This window comes from Drosophila sulfurigaster, chromosome 3 (genome assembly GCF_023558435.1).
Source record: "Drosophila sulfurigaster albostrigata strain 15112-1811.04 chromosome 3, ASM2355843v2, whole genome shotgun sequence".
Classification (NCBI taxonomy): Eukaryota; Metazoa; Arthropoda; class Insecta; order Diptera; family Drosophilidae; genus Drosophila; species Drosophila sulfurigaster.
Window position 1 is genome coordinate 51,686,126 of NC_084883.1, and position 22,603 is coordinate 51,708,728.

Genomic DNA, 22,603 nt, shown 5'->3' on the forward strand with positions numbered 1-22,603 from the left:
ACATTCTACTTCCCATTAATGTTCCCATTTGTTTCGCGTAGCTTTTCTGTTGGCAAAACAATTTTCACACGTCCACAAAAATGCAGACGCCAAAGATGGAGAGAAGCTTATGAATTTCTGCAAGTTGAACAAACGCACCGACAATTAAAAGGATGCTTGCACCTCAGCTGCGTTGACGATGACGATGATGATGACGCTGCTGATGACGATGATGAGTTTGAGGCGATGATGGAAGATTGCTGGCTTAAAGTATGTGTTGAATTCTTAAAGGGGCATGTGGCAAAGGCAAACAAAGTCGTTAGTGCTCGTATTTGCATGTCGGTCTCTGGCAACCATGCAAATGATCAAAATAATTACATGAAGCGGCAGTTTGTATATTTCCCTTTTTCCATTTCATTTTTTTGCTTTTACTTACTTGCAACAGTGGCAGTGGCAGTGGCAGAGCGGCAATGGCAGCGCCTTACAAAAGACAAGCACAGTCCCAACTTCAAAATGATGAAAATGAGTTTTCTTTACAAACAAAATTAAAAGTAAGCGCTGTGGCAGAAAAAAAACGAAGAAGAGACGAGAAGTGAAGTGAAGTTGGAAGGAAGCGGGCAAACAGCACAGTGAGAGCGAGAAAATTGCACACCAAATCCAACGATGTGCAAAGTTATTTTTCACAAGTGCTTTGCTGCCGACGCAACCTCGATCCTGCCAAAACCCTCAGCCCTCATTCCGCAAAACAAAGATGGAAACGAAGCCGGCGACGGAGTCGGAGACGCAACCAAACACTAGCAGCATCTCTCCATCTCTCTCTCCAGCTGCCGTTTCCAGCTGCTGTCGCCTGCATATGGGGCCATGTTGGCCATGTGGCTGTGTTGGATCTTGGTTAACTTATGGTTAGTAGAGACACACTCTCTCTCTCTCTCTTTCTCGCTGTCGCCATCGTCTCCGCCTGCACATCCCTATTTTTATGCTGTGCAAATGACAGCTATTTTTCATAGGGCCAAAAGCGCTTCGAAACTGCAGCAGCAAATGCTTCGACTGCTCCACCTCTGCTTTCCTCCACTCGTTTTCTTTCCTCTTCTTGTTGTTGTTCTAGGTGGCAAGTGACAATAATTTCAGTGTCTACTCTGCAGCAGTTCCTTTCCACCCAAAGTCTTTTGTTTTTCGAGCTCTCTTGCCTAATTGCCAAGACTTTGACTGCCAACCCCGAAAAAAGCTCACTTTAACAAAAATCCATGTAAATGGTGATGCTTCAAATTATTACGCATACGACTTGTGGTACGCATACGCAGCAATGCATTTAAATACCATGATAAAGTTTCTCGCACATTTTATACACACTCGGTCTGGGGGCTGATTATAAATTTACCACCTTAAGTGTTGATAGAGTCATTTGCAAGATTATAAATTATAAGCATACACCTGCAGGCGACGATGATATTAAGAGCTATTATAGCTAAATGGAATAACTATTTTACACTTTACCGACACCAAAATGCATAATTTGTATATGACAATCTTGTTATAACCGAATTCAAGTTTATTTAACATGCTAAAGTGCTGTTCTAATAATAGTTTACCACATTCTATTTTTAGTCTTGATTTTGTTGACTTTATTAATGTTCTTCTTTATGGCGTTTAGTATTCAATCGCAGTGCAGCTTACTAAATCAGAGTCTCGTGTCTCTCAATAAAGAGCAAGACTATGAAAATAGTCCTTAAATGCAACAACAGAAAATCAAGCATATTTTTATTGAATCATCAAAGTCAGACAATAAGTATCCAGCGAATGGATAAACCTTAGCACACACACACACACACATATGCACACTCAAGTGTTACTCATAATTGTGTTGCTGTGAAAATATCAATAAAGGAAACTAATGAAATGCGCGCGGTCTTAAGTGGCTTACTGTCACTTCAGCACACAAACAAACACACACAGACAGACACAAAGGCAAACTCGTACACAAACACTCACTCACACAGCAACAGAGTACTTAGAGTTGCGTGTGGAAGTGTATAATGTCAATGCCCAGACGTCAGACTCCATCTCCAACTCCAACTCCAAGACATATTCCCAAACCAAACCAAACGAAACCGAAGCAAACCAAAAGCCAACCCCAACCCGAACCGAGGACCAACACAACCCCAAAGCAAGTGGCCCTTCTCTGTGTAACGGTGCATCATAAATTCCGCACTTCTTACGTAAATAGCCATTTAAGTGTGTTTGTTTACTTTCATTTAACGTTGGCCTTAGATGGCCACATCATGCTCTCTACTCTCCTTATACCCTGCAGTCATAAAACTGACTCAAGGCGGTTGAGTACTTAAACTTCGTTTTAAACTTACTTTAATATAAGTCAAAAACAGAAATCAATCCTTAACATCAGTTTCTTACACAAATATTATATTCAACAAACTTATATATTATCTTAAAATGCATTAACAGGGTATTTACTTGGCGACTACACACTGCAGCACTATCCTTATTTATCAGCTATTAGCAGGCGAATATAAAAAGGGTCAAGTGACAATCGTGTGAACTGCTGTCCTGGGTGACAGCCGATATATCCGTTTCTGGGTTGTGTGTGAGTGCCTTCCCCCCCCTTCAGCACATATGTCTCACCAGGCGAATGCAATTCATAAACTGTAAATTGTCCGAGGAACTAATAAACTTATAGAAGAGCAATTGGTGTGAGCACAAAATCGTGGCGCTTATAATGAAAAAGCTTGGCTTGGTTTGTGTCTCGGATAAGCTGTAGAAATTTTGTCTTTAGCTGTAGTGCTTGTATTGGCTAAGTGTGCTGAATGTGCGCAAAGTTGCTGGTAGATGGCGCTGCTAACATACTCAAGAAAACATCCATCTATGGGGAATCACATTTAATAGTATGCTTATTAAGAGAAGTTCGGAATAAGAAAACGTGTAGTTAAAATTTGAAATTTTCCAAATACCCGAAAGTAATAAAGTCAGGTAATTGGTTTTGTCAACACGCAAAAACTAAATTTTAAATAAATTTGGAAATGGAAATCTAACGAGCTTCCGACAACGGTTGTTTCGCTTAATTTGAAAACATAAAATTATCATTAATTTTATTTTGGTATAATTACATTTCTGTTGCATTATTATTACAGTTTATATAGTATGTGTATGTGTATGTGTATGTACGAGTATATGCTTCCGTATGCTTGTTAAAATCACGCAAATGTTTATTTAATTTTTAATTTTTGATGCCTTCATTATGAAACCTCATAAAATCATAGCGACATTCGTGGTGGGAGCGGAGGGCAAATGGTGGAGCAGAGGGAAGGAAGTTGCATGCTTATTTTCCATTTTAATAGGTTTATTTTTTCATTTTCCTTCTTTTTTATATTTTGTTTACTTATGGTTTTTTGTTGTTTTGTTTTGTTTTGTTTTGTGTGTTGGGCGTCGCAGCTTCCTAACTAATTACTTTGTAGACATAAAATTAATATTACGAACACGCTTAGTTTGCATTAAATAACAAATAAAAGAGATTCTATATTTAAAAAGTTGTTCATACTTTTGCATTTCGTTCGCAGTGTTTTTGATTGGTTTTGGTTCTCAGTGTATACACTTAGCAAAAATAGCCCCCGCATTTGGGTAAATAAATGTGCATTGCGTCACATTCAAATTCTTAAAATCGACAATCTTTATCTTTATATCTGTGCCAAAGCAAATAATCGCCTCCCTCAAATATATCAGTATTTGTTTAATATCTAAACTGGCCCTTCTTCCCCCGCTCATTGTGGTAGACCCTCAGAGGCGAGTAACTGCCATTCGTATTGCCATTAAGTGAGGCACCCGGTCCACCTTGAGTCCCAGTGCCATTGCTGCCATTGCCTTGATGACCAAAGTTCTGCGAGGCCGAGCCGGAGATCAACTCCTCCGAATGCTGTGCTCTGGCAGTGCAGCGAGGCGCCAGCAGCAGATTATACAGGATGAAATAGACAAAGGCAATAATCAAGGCAAGGATGGCCAAGTACTCGTAGGTGTGGAACCAATAGTAAACTTGTCTATACTTCTCATTGCGCCACAAGCCAACCATGGCACCGAAGCCCTTGCCTAAAAAGAAGACCAGAAATGTATAAGTTAATAAATCCAATTCTCTTTAAGGAGATTCTTTCATTACCTATGCCAAAGAAGGCAGCCACAGCAATAGCTTGTCCTGTGGCCGTGAGTTTTCTTGGCATCGCATGACGCATGTACAGAATAATCGTAATCCAGATGATGCCAATCACAGCTGGCTCTATGATCTCCATGATGTAAGTCAACCAATCGCAGTCCGGATCGCTCAGCGCAGTGAAACGAATCACAAAGACAGCAAAGCCAGCAATGAAGATGTTCGAGTGTCCACAGTACTCAATAAACCGATCCACATTGAAGAACAAAGCTGCGATGAGTAAGATGCCCGCATAGCTGACAGCATACGGATCACGGAATGTCCACAACAGATAGCTGTGAATGCTGCTCCACAAAAAGCCAAAGAGGAAGGCCACCGCAGTGAGCACCACAATCTCTGGACTATAGCGACGTATAGCAGACATCGGCACCACCAGCATTCCAGTCTTGGTGTGCCACCACCACTCGGGAGGACTGAGAGGCATTTGGGAGGCAAAGAGCAGGACGACAGCAGCCAGCACAAAGCAGACAATGAAGATGATCAGAGCAGCGTCAGCAGCATGATAATTAGGTTGATTCTGCACGAAGAGCAGATCGAATGGCGAGAACAAAATCACATAGCCAATGGCGCCCCAAACATATTGGCGACACACCTCGCCACGTCCCTCGGAAGTCTCACGCACAGCAATCACAATGGCGGTGTTGAGCAAGGTTAGAGCCGCCAAGGCGAAAATGTCACCAAGGATTCGCACAATCGTGTATACCACCTCCTTGTTACTAAAGATGCCAACGGACTGTAAATATAAAGAAATTTTGATTAGACAGAGTAACAGTTACACTGAAAAACAAGCTGAAGGTCTTTGAAGCCAGTGTTTTAGTAATACTGTTAGTGTTAATTTGAAATATAAATAACCTCTTTAAATCAATAAGTACACTGATAAAATTACAATTTTCTAAAATCAACAATATTCTTCTTTAAAATTGAGTTCTTAAAACAAACCTCCTGAAGTCGAAATTATTTAAGCTAAGAACATTGAAAAAATACCAAATTCCCAAAATAAGAACTTAAATACTAGATTCAGGTTACAAAATTCATTCTCGAATCAATTGCAAATGCTAGAAAAGTTTTTTTTGACTTTCAGAGTTTTGTCTCAATTTAGGAAGTAATTTAGTACTGTAGTCGGTTCTCAGTTGCTTTGGGTGGCAATCTGGTATATTTTGTACTCTATGGTATATCGATATATCAACTATTGCCTTCGGTATATTTCAGAATTTATTTCTGTATATTAATTTGGTATATTTTATAAATAATAAAGCACTCTTTTGCATTTATAAAAAATATGTAGCAGGTATCTCAAAGACGAGCACACTCGACAATAACTTTCTTACTAGTTCATCTTATTATAAGATTTGTGATCCAAAAAGTATACGATTTTCAAAGATATCAAATGTTCGCTAAACAATATGCGTCATGCACTATTCTGACTCATTCGATTGAAATTCTTATTACCAATATCAAAATCTAATTTAAGAAGTTGTTTTTTTCAGTGTAGATTTTATCTCTCCTTAAAGAGAACTTAGTATTTTATCATCAATAACAAGATACATTTTCCTACTTCCAAATTTTCTCAACTTATCTTTTCAAATTTAAATTCTTAGTACCAATACCCAAGTCCTGATTCTAAAACTTTTCATTGACCGCTTAACTTACATGTTCACAATCTGCTTCGATTAGCACGGAATCTTCGCTATTGTAGGGATTGACGATGAGACACTCGATGATGGGTTGGCAGTTGCTGCCCTTCTTCAGATTTTTCATGTACTCCACCTGCTGCTCGGGTATATTACACTTGATGCCGTCTACAAGCGGGAAGAGGAATTAAAAAGAGTCGAGCAAACAAGCTAAGCTAAATACTTACCCACTGGATATTGACACCAGCCATGAGTCTCGTTGGTCACCGGCTCGTTGAGTGACCCACCTATGATAGCATTCATCACAATGCTGGCCGTATCCTCAGTGTACACATGACAGTTCCTCACCAGCTCCTTGCCCTGCTCATCGCGATACACGTTGCACAAATGCGGTGGCTCCACATACACTTTCTTGGCGCTGCCTTTGATCGCTTGACGCTTAGTGCGCTCTTCCTCAGTGCTGGCCAACTCAATGCCAGCGCTATCTGCGCGAAGTTCAACCACATCGAGATGACTTCTGGGCTGCAGTCTTTCGGTGGTGGCACTTGTCTGCTCCTCCTCGTAATCGAATTCGGAACTATGTTCGGTTGAGGGCGCTGCTGTTGGCAATTCGCCCAGCCAAAATTGATACATGTTCTCATGGAAATTCGGGTTCAGACAGCTGTAGGTGCAACGTGTGAGATTGACAACTCCCTTCAACTCATCATAATCCCTACAGGTTTCATTGGTGCACTGTTTCTGGAATATGTAAGCGCCATTGCCATCACAGCCGAAGCTGACTTGTGGTCTCTCTGCTGGCTCGCGATTCACTTCTGATAGAGGGAAGAGGCCAACAGAACAGAGAGCAGAGAGCACGAGGAAGATAGCAGTCATAAAACGCAGTCTGCGTCCAAAGCCATTTGGATTCTTGGCAGCAATGTTATCGGCCAAAGGTCCAACTATCAACGGTCCCAAAACTGATAAAATGGCAGACGTAATTGTGATACTGCGATACTCTCTGAAGTTGAAACTCAGCAACACCGGCTTTACGTTATGCACAATGTGCAGCGCAGTGATACCTAAGTAAAATATTCCATATTATAAAAGTTTAATACATTCCAAAATTGTCTTTCGACTTACCGCTGATCACAAGGAACACAACCAGCTTCAGGGATATCAACGTCTTGTTGATACGCGGACTGTGGCCGCCTTGGAAACCCATTTTGCTGGGATTAACTAAAAGTCTATAGTTTCTATATACTTAGGGGACAGTCTCTGTGAATTATCGTATATTTGTCAGTTTCTTTCTAATCGTTTTGAGGAGCCTATAAATAAATTAGAATCAGAGATAAAACACATTATGTTTAGTTAATTATGTTCAGTCTGTTGCAGAAATCATAAACTTAATTGCTACAAAATGAACTAAAAAGCCTGTGGATACGGACGAGTTCCCAGGCGATAACATCGAGTGCCACATGCAACAACAAGTGCCACAGCACAGACAACAGCAGCAGCAACCACCTTGTGTCGTGTTGTACTCGTATTGTGCTTGACTGTGGGTAAACAATCTGCTAATGTCGCCTACCTAATGTAACCACAACAAGGCAAACAAAGTGGGGCCGAAGTAAAAGAATGATCGAGTGAGAGATGCTCTGTAATCAACTAACTAAAAAAGCAAAGTGATTCAAGTATTTTTAAAAACATAATTAATATAATATGTAAACAAATAACAATAAATAATGTTCATCAAATATATTTCAAAATAGGCAAATATTTTTTATATATTTAAAACATTTTCGAAACAATGTTTTAAATTGTTCAAGAATATTTATGATTCTCCAAACTAAACTATTTAAAATATTTTCCTAAGATAGTTTTAAATTGTTTAAAAATATTTATGATTCTCAAAAATAATGGTATAAAATATCATTCGCATTTACAAGGTATGCAACTATTTAAAAAAAAATTATTAGTTATTTTCATTGCGTTCTATAAACTATGAAAAAGATATAATATGAAACTCATTAATGTTTTTTAACTCTTTCAGTTGAAATCTACTTTAATGTAATTCTGCTTAATATATTTTTTAAATACAAAATAAAGGAAATAACACGTATTCAACTTAATGAAAAAACGCTTATGTTATTATCAATAAAACCTTTTCTTATGTACATTTTATAGGCTCTTGTTAGGTAGTTAACGTCTTTTTAGAAATATTTTATTATGCTCTGGGCAACTCAATTTGATATGCCTTTTAATACTAATCCAGAGTTTTCGACAACTAATTAAATTCCTTTTCAAGCAGTGCCACAATAATACAAATTGGGATAGTAAACACACAAATTAAAGATTAAATACATTTCCTTAATATATGTACCTACGAGAAAAATATTATATCTTCTAAAACGTAAAACTTCTTCTATAGAAGAGAAATAAATACTAAGTTACCAACAATTGAATTCATCGTAATTACATACATTGTTAATCAATAAAACATATTAATGTACATTTTATAGTCTCTTGTTAACTAATTAACGTCTATCTATAAACGTATTATTAAGCTATTGTCTCTTCATTTCAAGCCAATGCAATTTGATATGCCTATCAATTGAGAGTTTTCGACAACTAATTTCATTATAGCTCAAATAAATTCTCAATATCGAATTCTATAAATTGGGATGACACACACATATGTACCATATATATATTCACATATTCACACATAAAATATAGAAGCTAGAAGCCATTGGGGTGTCAAAATGAACAAGTGCCGAAGGGCAATAGGTCATTTGCACCGTTGAACTGAAATAAAATATCAGTTTAATTGTACATAAACAATATAGAAACCACAAAAAGATGAACTGAAGCACACTCTGTATACACTAAATGTTGTATTCATATCAATTGGAACAATTACAGGGTATTGAGAAAGTGAGAAACCGCAAGCACAGCATCAATTACGTATTGTCATAAAAATAGATGGAATTTGTTGCTGTCCTAGGCATTAATTCATATTCATAAAATATTAGCTGTCAACAGTTTTTCAATGTTATCGCCTCGCAGTTGTCGCAGAGATAAGAATCAGACTGTAGAGTATACAAATAGCGAGAGAGACCAAGTTGTCTGTTGAGAGGTAAATTGCTGCATAATACTCGTAACTGCATTGCTAACTGAAGATGCAGTTGATGGATGACGAAGATGTAATGGGGATAAGGTTGATGGACTGCACCCACACGTTCCACGTTCCACTGTCTGTGGCTGCAATTTGCACTCATCTTAAGTGAAGATCTTGATGCATGACAATAAAATACACCAGGGAAATGGAAAGTGAGGCACACGCAGACTGTGGCACTTTTTTCCTTTTGCTTCTTTACTGTGACGCAGAACATAAACATAAACAAGATTTGTGGATTCGAGTTCACGTATAACACGTCAGGGTATTGTATTTAACTGGCAGGCGGTCGGTCAGAGAGTGCTCAAACCGGTTGTTAAAGCTGCCAACCAGGCAGCTAGTAATTACATCACCACTGCGAATCAGTAGACCTAAAAGAACTGACAGTGGGAAGACGCCAACTCTGACTCCCCGGGCACGCCCCTCGCTGTTCATCAACTTAGCCTCAGCTGATGGGCCACAGCCACAGACATCTGTTACATTTCAAAAGACTTTACAACAACAGCACAGCGGAGAGTCTTTCAATCTGCTCAGAGCATAACAATCTATTCCAAGGGTAATGTTGTAAGCACTACAACTCAACTAATAAAATTGATGGACTCTTAAGCATGTGTAGAAAAGCCTATTCAAGCTGTACAAATCGAAAACAGTAAGAACTTGTTTATGAGCTCATAATAAGAACCTTGACAATGAGCAATTGCTGTCGGCTTTAATTCCACTTTTGAATACTTAACGCTACAAAAAAGAGCTAATAAAATAAATATAAATAAATAACTAAAGGGAACTAGACAAAGTAGGCGACTTGCAGATTCTCTATTTGGTATAAATGAATCACTAGAAATGAATCTATAAATCATGCCTACAAACAAATCTGTAAACTAATCAGACGATGACGCATCGCTGAGACAACTGGGAGAGCAAAGCTCCACACCCAGGCGTAAACATGATTTATAGGTTGTATAAAAACCAATCTCATTGAATTGTAATCTCAAAGAACAAGCCATTAAAAAAAGGCGAACTTAATTATATGATAAGACTGCTGTTCAAACAAATAATGCTGGACAAACAGCTTAGCTTTGGGTTGCCAAACATCTTTTCACACCTCTGTGGGCAGCAGACAAACACAAATTCAACTTGGATAATTGCAGTCGGCGGCAGTTGCAATATTTGTTGTTGTCGTCAACTTCTACTATGTGGGTCAATTGCTTTTTTGGGGCTTGCCACCAGACAGCGCGGCGCAATGAAAAGTCAACGTTTAATTATGCGTAACATGTCAACGGAAATCAATGGAAAAACTGAAAACACAAAGCGAACGCACATTCACTTTAATCTATGTATTAATGAATGAAGCGAGTAATTCATTTATGAAATTTGTTGTATTTTATTTCACAATCTCCACATAGTTCATACAGGTCTAGGGTACTGTCTATTTGATCACTTTGAAATTAGATCATCCCCTCGCTTATTTACAAAATTCGCTCGAGCGTTGAACGACGCAACAAAATGCTAATTTCATGTTAAGTACACAAAATCTAAAACAGCAAAAAACCAAAAACAAAAATAAATCTCTTCTCCGATTTGCTTTTGTTTTTCCGTCTGACATTTTCGGGCGGCAAACTTTGACTTTTAAAAAGGCGCCGCGCTACCTCAAGGAAAAAAGATCTTTACGACTGGATAAATAATAGGCAAATGCCAAATAAATTACGCATCGATATTATGCGAATCTGTTGCTATAAGCGATGATGATGAACGTGTCACAATCATCGCAACTTACTGTTTGTGTTTCTTGTGCCGTTTGTCTTGGCACGCCCCATAAAAGTGTTCGCTTAATTGGGATTCGGGTTGTGCAGAGAGGCAGTGACCGCGTTTTGTTTATTGTTTATTGTTTATTCACACATTCAGCACGTAGTATTATTTCTTGAACTGCGTATTTTAATTGCATATTTTTATGCATACAACAGCTAACAGCTGCTGCCCACAAAAATCAAACGATCCAATGCCGCCATAGTTATAACACGTTGCGTAGAGATGTGTGTGAGTCGTGACACGACTGCAAAACTAATGTTTATTATCTATGTTAGTTTGAATACCTATTATTAATCAAGCTTTTCTTATATGTAGCTCAGCAGAGCTAGTAATAATAATCAATCAAGCCTTTCACTATAGCTGAGTAAACTTCCATCGCTAGGAAAAGCGATGAGAGATTGTATATAGAGATGTGCAAGAGTCGTGACACAAATCGCAACAAACAGAGTTTTGTTTTCTCAATTTTAAGGCAGGAAATTACCAATCATTAATCAAGCTTTTTTCTAAAACTACACAAGCCGATTTCTTAACTAATAACGATAAGTGGGTATATTGAGATGTGTAAAAGTCGTGTCACGACAAAAAAAAAAACAAGTAACTAAATTTAAATTTAATGTTATATTGAGATTTAATTTTTTTTAAAGAAGGAAACTACTAATAAGTAATCAATTTCTTCTTATAGCTCAACAAAGTGCCATCGCTAGCATTAGTGATGAGAGATTGCATTAAAATTTACGCTAAGGTCGTGACACAAAATTTTAACTAACTATTTATTATTAACTATGTTTGGTTTTGACAATTTTAACATCGGAAAATTACCTACTTTTCCTATAGCTAGATAAATGAATCTACTCGTATATAGAGATGCGCCCAAGTCGTGACACGAAATCCCAAGTAACTTTTATTAATTATCTTTCTTTTCTTTTGTCAATTTTAAGTCTAGAAATTACCAATAATTAATCAAGCTTCTCCTATGACTACCTACACCAACTGCCATCGACAGTAATAACTATGAATGATTATTGACTGAAACTTCCTGAGATCGAGGTGTGTGAAGCGCCCACCACGAAGCTAATGATCCCAGCCCAAAATAAGTTGGCCAATTTATGAAGCCCGTTTCCGTTGAGGCCTATGAATGATTATCGCATTGTGCAATCCACACGATACACTCATCCCTAGGCAAGACGGTTTTGCTTGCAATGTCAAGAGAAGCTATAAACAAATGAGTTACGAGTGAGTTTTATGTTTATGATTCAATTGCTATTCAAACGCGACGATAACCTTTAGATTCATTCAATCATCGACGGCCGTTCTTCATAGATATATATGTACATATACTTAAGGAATGTCTGAGTATGTTGGAATGCTATCACCACAGAAATACACACAAAAAATAGAAGCAACTATTTGGGCGCGTTTCTCAACGTTAAATACACTCTAAAATACATTTGCTTGAATTATAATCATTTCGAAACACGCCCCTGGGAGGGCACACGCAATCCCAGTCCGGCATTTCCCCCTCTCCCCACAACTGAATAACCTACACATATGTGAATGCCACAAACTGCATTCACTTGGTTGCTTTTTGGGGTGGCGATTCGTTGGTCTGTGTTTCGTGTTTGTTGCCGGCTAATTAATTAGGAATGACCATAAATTGGGTCAAACAACAAAAGCAGTGGCAAGTGCATGAAACATGGGTGGGAAAATGGTGGAAATTAAAAATTAGACTGCTTCGATGTATATGCTGGAAATACACACACACACACACACATGAACGAATTCCGCACAGCGAAAATTCTTACCAAACTGTCACAGTCGAAAATAGAAACTAGATTTGTGAAAAGCACAATTTGTTTATGATTTTTGAAATACCCTGCAGAGAGCTGAATTTTGAAAGAGGTATTATGAAAATATGGAGCAATATGTAATGGGAAAATCATAATCTGATCAATCAATTATATTTAATCGTTTTGATTATTGGCTTACTATTGATATTTGTATTATAAACAAATCTTTATGATCGAAATTCTACTTCATTCTACTTCGAGTAAATTATAAACAAATTTTTGTAATCGAAATTAATTTTACTTCGAGTAAATTTAAGTCCAGCATTCTCTATATTATTTAGCAATAGATCTTCTCTTCTTTACTTAATATTTTTGGCTCACACTATGTTGAAATCAGTTAAAAAAAAAATTGTGTAAACAAATTGTATAAAACTATTTGTTTGCATTTGTGAGAAGCAACATTGTTCGATCTGTGATCAGCATGCCACTTGTTGCATTCGCATTCAATTTGTCTCTAGTTGTTTATCTAGGCTTCGATCGGCAGCATGAATGAAGCATTGTATATAATATATAGTTTTAATTTACATTGCCTTGCCACAGTCAGTGGCAAGCTCCATTAAACTGTCCGAAAATTTATTTCAGCCTCAATTTGTTGGTGGCGTGACCCCATAGATGACGCAGCTAGTTAGCTATGTGGATCAATGCGTAGATGACATCATTTTTGGGCAGCCTCAGCCCCAAGCGACGCATGTGACGTAAGGTATGCTTTTTTGTTTTGTTTTTTCGGTATGGATCTATATTTACAACAACACACAAATATGTGCTAGACGACAAACAGAGCGAAAGCTGATCTCGACTAGAACAATTTTCATTTGTTTTTGGCTTATTTTTAGAACTATGTCAAAATAATTTAACTCTTTACGTGGGTGGAGAGAAAGAGGGTGATGAGCATATTTTTAATTAACTGAACTCTTGTATATATGAAGTGGGCAAATGAATCTTAGAAATAGTGATCTTGAAAGCTGAGTTCAAACTTTAATCCTTAAAGTTACAATACATCTTGAAAACTAAACAAAGTTTATCTTTTGGAACTATGACCTTAAAAGCTAAGCAACTTTAATCCATACATTCCCATAGTAAAGTGAGCTAGTTAATCTTTGCAACTGTGATCTAAGCTAAATTCAAAACTTTACTCCATCCTTCATCTGCTAAATAGATCCATTATAAAAAGCATTAATGAATCTGTAAGTTCGAAACTTTTAAAAAGCTAATCCTTGTTCTTTACAATAGTTACATCACAAAAAGCAACAGTCTGACTGTAAATTCTAAACATTTTTGCATGCCAAACTTCGTAGTCCAACTATGAAGTCAGAGTTTCAGGCATGATATCATCGTGTTGATTCAATCGCTGCGACATTTACATATAGTACAAGTTATTTGCATGTAATCTAGCTCTCAAGCGTGCTGAATGAATTTCCATTGGCCTTGCCTCATATCGAAAGTTTCCAAATCCAACTTTGTATATATTTCAACAGTAGCTCGCAACGATCAGTCGAACTAATTGAAATGTAATTGTTCAATTGCGCATTAATTACATATATTATTAATTGCCTAGAGCCGAAAAAGGCATTAAATTGAGCACCAAAAAAATTGGTGAATCGACGCCAAAAAAGACAAGAGAGGAAGTTGCGGCAATAGAAAAACCTTAGCCATGGGAGAAAGAAGTCCAAATGGCAGTGACACGACCAAACGAACAATTCAGCGATTTTGTCGATGAGGCAAGTCACGCATTGCAATCATTTCCTAACAAAAAAATACTTGATTACAAATGCAGCAACGACAAATGCAGTTTTTTTGTACGTGCTGCTCGTCTAACCGGCCCCCAAGAGCGTTCGTTGCAAGTTTGCTGAAAACTTCAACTTCAACTTGAAATGCGGTGCAAGAACACAAAAGGAATCAGTCGGAGATACACAAACAGATACACAGAGATACATTTGCAGCTACAAGTTAGCTTTGACGTTGCCTGTCACTCACGGCAAATGAACAGGAAATTGTTTACTCGCAATGCAATCGCAACAAACTTGGCGATGTTCTCAATAATTCACAAAGTCTCCTTCTCGACATCTCCTTCTTCTCCATTTGGCTTCAACTTCAGTTCCAGTCTTGTCCGATTAAAGACTTGGCATTGGCATTGAGGCTGGCTGACTGGCTGACTGAATGGCGCCTTGACTTAAGTTGGATTAAATTTAACATGTAAGCATTAAATTAATGTCTCTGTCTCTGACATTGAATTGGCTACGCAGACAAGCCGTCTATATCGTAATGTGTTCTCGAGACCCTCCGCGCGTCAAAACAGAATCCAGAAAAAGTTTGCCCCAATTTCAGAACAACAAAACAAACACAGAGCGCAGATCCGCACTAGTTAACAGCGCAAATGTATTTGTGCATCTTATAAATGTTTTTTGATACTCGCTACCCATATGGTATAAGGGTATTATAAGTTTGTGTCTGCAGGAAATGTATGTAACGGGTAGAAGGAGTCACGGATCTTAGTAGCTTTAGCTGACAATCTGGTATATTATGTACCTTATGGTATATTTTTTATTCTTTGGTATATTTGCACTACTATATTAATATACCAAATATATGTGGCATATTTTGAATACAGTACTATATCAATATACCAAGTATATACTTTGGTTTATTTTTACAATTTTTGTGGTATATTAATTTGGTATATTTTAAAATCAATACCGCACTTTTTGCTTTTATTCCCAATGGGTAGCTGGTAGCTTGCATATGGTATATTTTAAATGCAGTACTATATCAATATACCAAATATAGAATTTAGTATATTTTTAAGTATGTTTGCGGTATATAAATTTGGTATATTTTGAAATTAATACCGTATTATTTTGCTTTTATACACCATGGGTAGCAGGTATCTCGCCTATGGTATATTTTGAGTGCAATACCATATAAATATACCAAATATAGCCTTTTGAATATCTTAGTATTCTTGTGGTATATTAATTAAGTAAATTTTGAAATGAATACCGTATTTCTTTGCTTTTATTTAAAAATGATAGCAGGTATCTTACAGTCGATCACACTCGCCTGTAGCTTACTTGCTTGTTGTATCTGTCGCTGTAACTGTGTGTACTTATTCTGTCTGTTCTGCAATTCGCCACTGAGTCATCAAATTCTTGAACAAGAGGCTGTGACACAAATACTACAAACAAATAATAAATGACACCCAAGCACAAAAAATAATGTCTAAAAGACATTGTAGATTAATATCTATCACATTGTTTCGTAGTTTTCTTAAATCGTAATGAGCTTCATTAAATAAACATGCAAAAGGTGGAAAAGACCCTATGCCATTTTCATTTCCATTACTCATTATCTTATTGTTTATATCTTTATTTTCTCTTCTGTATTTCTATTTACTTGCAGACTATTTGTATTTTTGGGACCGGCTGCTGTTTAATTGGCCATCGTCTTTTGTGTGTGGAAACATTTGCAGCACATTTTGTTTGAATCGCAAACAGATGTGCGAACAGACAAGCTCATAATAATAATAATCAGAAGCATATCTGAAACTCGGAATAGATGGCTCTATATATCTGACATGATTTTAATGCCCCGGTTGAGGTTAAATCATACTCTCTCGTATGCTAAAAGCTGAATGAGTCCAATGATGTCATATATATAGTTATGTGTTATATAGTATTGTCAGTGTGTGTGTGTGTGTGTCTGTGTGTGTGTGTGTGGATACACTCCAACGCGTTGCTGTTTTCGTTTTTCGTCTTTGTGATTTAAATTTCATTTTTATCTTTTGCTCATTTTGTTTCGTGTTTTTTAGTTTCGTTCATTTTTTCTTCTCTTTTTTATATGATGTCTGCGCTTGAGCTCCTTAGCCCTCGCAGCCCTATCGATTTACCCGTTTGTGTGGGTCTCGACCATTGTTTGACATTAGAATGCCTCGCTGCCTGCCGGTTTGCAGCTCCAAAAGTTGTTTGTCAGGTTTCCGCTACCTTTTTCGACTGGCGAATTCAAGTTCAAGCTACAAAACAATACAATGAAACAGTAAGAGTTGTGTGAAGATGAAATACACTAACTGCTTTTAGGTTGATTAGCTAAGCGACTTGAATTATTTTACATATTTAAAATACCCCTTTTTTCGCGTAGTGTATCGAATTCCAGCAGAAAGGTGTCTTTAAGGTTTGTTTGCGTTAGATTCTTAGATTTTTGGGGTGGTTTGCTGAATCTAAGGGTGGATTTCTTTTCCAACACGCACCATCTGCAGGGTGGTTTCTATTCTTCTTCTTTCTTAACTTTTCTGCCGTGTCCTGTCTAGATTTCCAGCTATATTGATGGCACGCCCGGCTAACGACGCTTTTAATGCCAATCTACACTTACTAGCTCCCCCAAAAAAAGAAAAGAAAGGGTGGTTCTTCAACTGTTCCACATTTATTTGTGTGGCGGCATTTGTTGTCACCTCTGTTTTTTTGAAAAATTACTCAATTCTTTAGAGGGATGTAGTAGAAGATTAATTTGAATTTCCGGATTAATCAAAATTAATGCGCAACATTCTTTTTCAAAGATAAATGCGCATATTATAATAAAGATTTTTATTTCTAGGTCATCATTCATTTCGAAAGCAACCCCTGACTGACCTGTCATAGTGCCCTACTTATACTCTCAGATTCTGCATTAAATTCAACTGTAATAAAAAGAGCAGTCATCGGGTCGACAACTATATGTTCGCATATGTGTAGAAGAGGTAGAAGTTGAGGCACTTAATGCAACAATGTTATGACGCCACATGCGATGCCGGTTGACAAAACGAAGTCGACGTCATCGGCAGAAAATAAAAGCGCCATTAAAATCAAGTTGTTACTTTCGAATCGAATGCATACTCGACTTTTAAAGACCCTACTACAAATTGAGCTATTTTTATTTTCATTTTTATTGATTTCCGAATATAATTATAAACTTTACGAGTGCAGGGTATACACTGAATAAACATTAATGATCGAGCAGCTGCTTGAGATCTTGACGGGCAGATGAGCCGATTTATTTTTACCTTTGCGCAAACTATTTTTAACTTTTACTTTTGTGGGTCAACACAATTGTGTTTACTCATTGCGTACACCTGCTCTCGTTACCTCCTCTATTACAGGGTATAAATGTAGTAAATTTGTTGGCCTTGCTCACGGCTTGCGTCAGGCTGCCATTAGTTTTTAGTTGTCGGTTGTCGGTTGCCCATTGCTGTGGCTGGTCCCACGCATCGTTTAATGATTCCCTAGCGCTTGTCTGCAATTAGTAACCAAGGTTTCACTCTATTCCCACCTCTGTGCATTCCACTCCATTCCCTCCCTCCGCCCTCCGCCCTTTGTCCTCCTGCCCTCCTGCTGCGTTATCCTTGCGTCAATTCAGTTGCGTTATTGTGCGCTTGGCTAATTAAATTACTCGACCGAATGGTGTGGAAAAAGTTAAAAGAGAGATGGAGAGAGGACAATGCACGAGAGGGTGCAATACACAGAGAGGGGGGAGTTGCCTCTTCCCCTCGCCAGGGAGTGAAATGCATTAAGTGATTTTTCTCATGGACTTGTCGCCAGGCTGTCGCCACGGAAATTGCATTTTCAGTGCGTAAACTCGCAAAGTGGCAAACAACACTCAACTCCAACTCCAACTCTGTGTAAACAGATGGATATACATATAGGTAGCAGATATGCATACTATATACATATAATATATTCATCGATTTTTATACCCTAAGGGAATTAAAGTGGAATTAAATACTTGAACATTAAATATTGATCGAAAACCAGACAAAAGTTAAACTTTTTGTATCAATGAAAAATTTATAAATTTCTTCAATGAATTATAAACTTAATAATAATCAATATAAAAAATTTAAAATTTCATTTAACACGATTTCTTGTATTAATTTCAAATTTAAAAATTTCTTTGGAAATGTAAAGTAATAAATTAGTTTTATCAATTTTTTCCAGTTTTTAAACTTTTTTTTATCAATTTTAGGATGTATACTTTTATGAATTAAAAATTAATAAATTTACTTTATTAAATTTACTTTATTAATTTTTAGATAATAAATATTTTTAATCAATTTGAAATTTTAAAATTTCGTTTAACAATTTTAAACTAATGAATTTCTTTTATCAATTTTAAATCAATAAATTAATTTTATTATTTTAATATTTCTTTGATTGAATATTAATAAATTTGAATTGAGTTTTATAGTTTATTTTATCAATTAAAAATTTACAAATTTCTTTAATTAATTTCTTTCTTCTTTTTCTTTTTCAATTTTAAATGAATATTTGAATTTACCTACATAGTTTATAAATTTATTAATTTCTGTTATGAATTATAAATTCATAAATTTCTTAAATGAATTTTGATATTTGTTATATAAATTTGAATAAACTGAATTGATTTTTATATAAAAATTGTCAACATTTTTGAAAATATGTATTGCCAAAATATATTCAAATCAAATGAAGCGTATGTATAAGTCAACCATTCTCCGCTCTTGATTTTTATTGGTGTGATGATTTCATTTTCATGTTTTGTTTCCCTCACTTATATGTGTGTTTTGCTCATTTGAGTTCTAGTTCTGTTTCGTGTCTTCACAATATCCTTAGAGTGAATGCAACATGCTATTGGGGACAACGACTTCCTGTCCCACATCCCTGGCCCAGTCTCCTCAACCCTTGCTCGAACCGAGTTCGCAGCCAATGTCGAAAAGTCAGTCAGTCAGTCAGTCGGGGAATCAACGAATGATGTCGTTGGTTGACTTTGCCTTTTTGGCAACAGTTTTGTGCTGTGCTTTTTGGCAAGTCACATTATTTACTCGCTTTTAATTTCATTCGAAGTGACCGCAAAGCCAGCTAAAATATGACATCACAAGTTTTTGAGTGGGCTCGATTGTTGATCTCTAGAGACTTTTATCTCTTTTTTAGATGACCACTTAACATTTTAGATATTTCAATATGTCAGCGTTTTAATTGGAAATTTTGAAAGTTTAAAGGTTTTTTTTAGCACTCGACAATTAAATGCGTTTTATCTAATTGTTCTCAATTTATTAAGTCAGTTTATTGGCACACACTTTTTTAATTCATATGTTATATGAATTAAATGTAATGAGTCACGTAGCTAAAATAAAAAGCATTTGTCACTGTCTTTTGGCACACACTATTCGATCGATTAATATGCTAATTGCGACAAAAGTAGCCGCTAGTGGATTATTTCTATATTTATACGATCCAATTGGCATTATACATTTTGGATACACTCGGCAAAGATTCCACGCACAAAAACTGTCGCAAGAAATGCGTATTTATGTGTTTTGCTCTTTTTTTTTATTTTATTTTAAAGATATATTTGTATCCAACACTGAAGAAGAGGTAGAAGATGAGGCAACAACTGCAGTTCGCTCGTGTTTTTATATATGTGTATGTATGTTTGTTTGTAACATCTACGAAAATAAATTTCGAAAAACCAAAAAAGCAACAATACTAGCCAAAAACACAAATTAAACCAGAAACTAAAACAATAACAACAACAACAAGACTAGTAATAAACAACATCTACAACAACAACAACCACACACCGTAAAGCTCGCGTCGCGCGTCGGTTTCAAAATCGTTTTTTGTATTTTCGTTTTTATTTAAAATGTTTTTTTTTTGGCGGCTGCTGCCAACAAAACAGTGAGAAGCCAAAAAACGTTGCCACGACGTTCGTGGGCGACTTTCGTACCGTTTTTTCTATTTCTTTTCAGCGTGCCGCGTTCGCGCTCCCAACGCTTCGCCGTTCGAGTGAAAACTAAACGAAGCGCTCGAGCAGCCAAGCAACCAAGCAGCCAAGCAGAAGCAAGCTAATGTCACTGGCACCAACACAAACACACACAAACACACACACAACCACCACAGAGCAACAGAGTCAAGTCTTCTACTATTTACCAGCTGTGTTTCATTCTTTGGCCTTTGCTGGGCGCCAATGCGACTTGTGTTGCCAACAACAAATGTGCTAGTATAAGAGTCCGACTAGACAGTTGGCAATGCGCAAATTGATCGAAATTCTCTTGCATACTTTTAGGCGACCGTGGGAAATCAGCGAGTGTAGCCGCCTTAGGGGAGAGAGATCTTTAATCTTAATCAAAAATGTATTTGCAGTTGAAAATAAATTTAATAAATCGAAAACTTCTATAGTAATTCACTTATACTTAACCCAATTTAAGCTTATTAGCAGATTAGCTTACAAGTAATCGAAAGATAAAATAAATGGCGACAATAATTGATGACAAACTCAATGCACTATCACTAAACTAACACTGACACACTTGGGTGATGTTATATAATGAATTGTTACGCTTTCCACAGCAAGTGCAAAAGATTTTCCAGCAGCGAAATGTGTTGACCGTTTGTCTGGCGAGCACTTTGCAACCCTTAGCCAAAAAAAAAAAGTCAGTCAACGCAGACACACCCCCGCGCAGAGTTTTTTGGGATGCGGAAACAAAACAGGACAAAACCCACGTGCAGCTTGCATGTCGTTGAGGGTGTATTTTTATCGCTATTCTCTACGTGTGTACGTAAGAGTAGAGAGTGCGTGGATATTGGAATATGATTGATATGGCTGAACGCCATTTCCCTAATTAAGGAAAACGCATAACTAAAAGACATTTAAAAGGTTCTTTAATAGTGTTTATTTTAGGGGCGAATGTCTCGCTCTTTGCACTCGAATCAGTTGCATGTGACCCCGAATTTGATACTAGAACAAACAGTCTTTTGTTTCGTTTAAATACATTTGAATATTATGTACGTTGTTTGAGTTAAATTAAGCGTAATAAACAGTGCAATGTTATGAAAGATTGATTAAGAAAGTTAACTTAACTGATAGATAGTTTAAATAAAGATTTAAGCTACATTATTTGAATCTTTATTAATATTTTATTATTTTATTGGAAGTGCAGAAATATCATTATTATAAGAATTTTAATATTCTATTATTATACTTCTCTGATGGATCTTCTTTAAGATTAGAATGAATAATTCGTCCTCATAGTCCTAAACTTTATTCTTAACAGTCAACTCTTCTGACTGATAGTTCAAATAAAGAATTAAGCACCATTATTTCAATCTTTAATTATATTTGATTATTTCATTTAAAGTGTATAAATATCAAAGTTTAATAAAATGATGAAGCAACATTATTTCAATCTTCAATTAAATTTGATTATATTATTTTAAGTGTATAAAAAACATTTTTATTAAAAATATTTTTCAAATATTCTATAAGTTTACGTGTCTGATAAATCATTATTAAGTTTCAATGTAAGACAAAAACTAATAGAAAAATTCGTCATCATAATTCTAAGCTACATTCTGTAAATTTATGTTTATCTAACCAACCACTTCAATTAAATTGTGTTTGTTTAGCAATATTAAGTGTATTGTTTTCCTATTATTTCAAGGTCTATCTGTTTCCATCGCAACCCCAAAAACAGTTGCCAGCAGCCGCAGCAGCACCAGCTGCTTTCTGAAATCAAGGGGAAGTACCCATAAAATTAATTTTAACGTGACTTTTAAAGCCAAGCGAACTGTGGCCGATTCACCATAACTTAGGAGACGACTACGAAATGGGCCAACTTTCGTGCCCTAATGCGCAGCAATGAAATGTATCAATCAGTTGTAATGGCAGCAGCAGTGGCAGAAGCTATTTTGGATCTCCTCGATTAGCCTTTTGGCTCCCTTTAACCCTTTGCAGGGCATGTGATGGAATTGGACAATTGGTTGGGTGGATCACCAACTGGCTGCTGGCTGCTGGCTGGCTGGCTGACTGCTTGGATAGTTTGCTTCGTGTTGTCGTCGTCGTCGTCTCTCTATCTGGCAGCTATTTTTGGACAGTCCGAGTGCGCGATCGCTCTCTGCGATCGGTTCGCGAAAAGCAGAAGATCGGTGGAATCCGTTCCGTTCGGCTCCGTTCTGTTCCGTTCCGGCGTAGAACAGAT

General features: G+C 36.7%; 1 protein-coding gene across 2 annotated transcripts; it reads right to left on the reverse strand.

Moving 5' to 3' along the window:
* Positions 1-3,040: 3,040 nt before the first annotated feature.
* Positions 3,041-20,436, reverse strand: LOC133842019 (uncharacterized). 2 transcript variants are annotated; one of them, XM_062274909.1, is made up of 6 exons: positions 20,353-20,436; positions 6,940-7,124; positions 6,048-6,878; positions 5,840-5,988; positions 4,139-4,922; positions 3,041-4,071 (listed from the first exon to the last, which is right to left on the reverse strand). In XM_062274909.1, exons 2-6 carry the CDS (start codon positions 7,019-7,021, stop codon positions 3,719-3,721), a joined length of 2,199 nt encoding a protein of 732 aa, XP_062130893.1. In that variant the 5' UTR covers positions 7,022-7,124; positions 20,353-20,436; the 3' UTR covers positions 3,041-3,718. The 2 variants fall into 2 exon arrangements, with proteins under 2 accessions (XP_062130893.1, XP_062130892.1); XM_062274908.1 differs by having other exon boundaries at positions 20,207-20,410.
* Between the last annotated feature and the right edge of the window lie 2,167 nt (positions 20,437-22,603).

Coding starts and splice junctions, on each gene's coding strand:
- LOC133842019 (XM_062274909.1), bottom strand. CDS start 7,021: ATGGGTTTCCAAGGCGGCCACAGTCCGCGTATCAACAAGACGTTGATA. Junction 4,923..5,839: donor TCGAAGCAGATTGTGAACAT/GTAAGTTAAGCG, acceptor TTATATTTACAG/TCCGTTGGCATCTTTAGTAA. Junction 4,072..4,138: donor GGCTGCCTTCTTTGGCATAG/GTAATGAAAGAA, acceptor TCTTCTTTTTAG/GCAAGGGCTTCGGTGCCATG.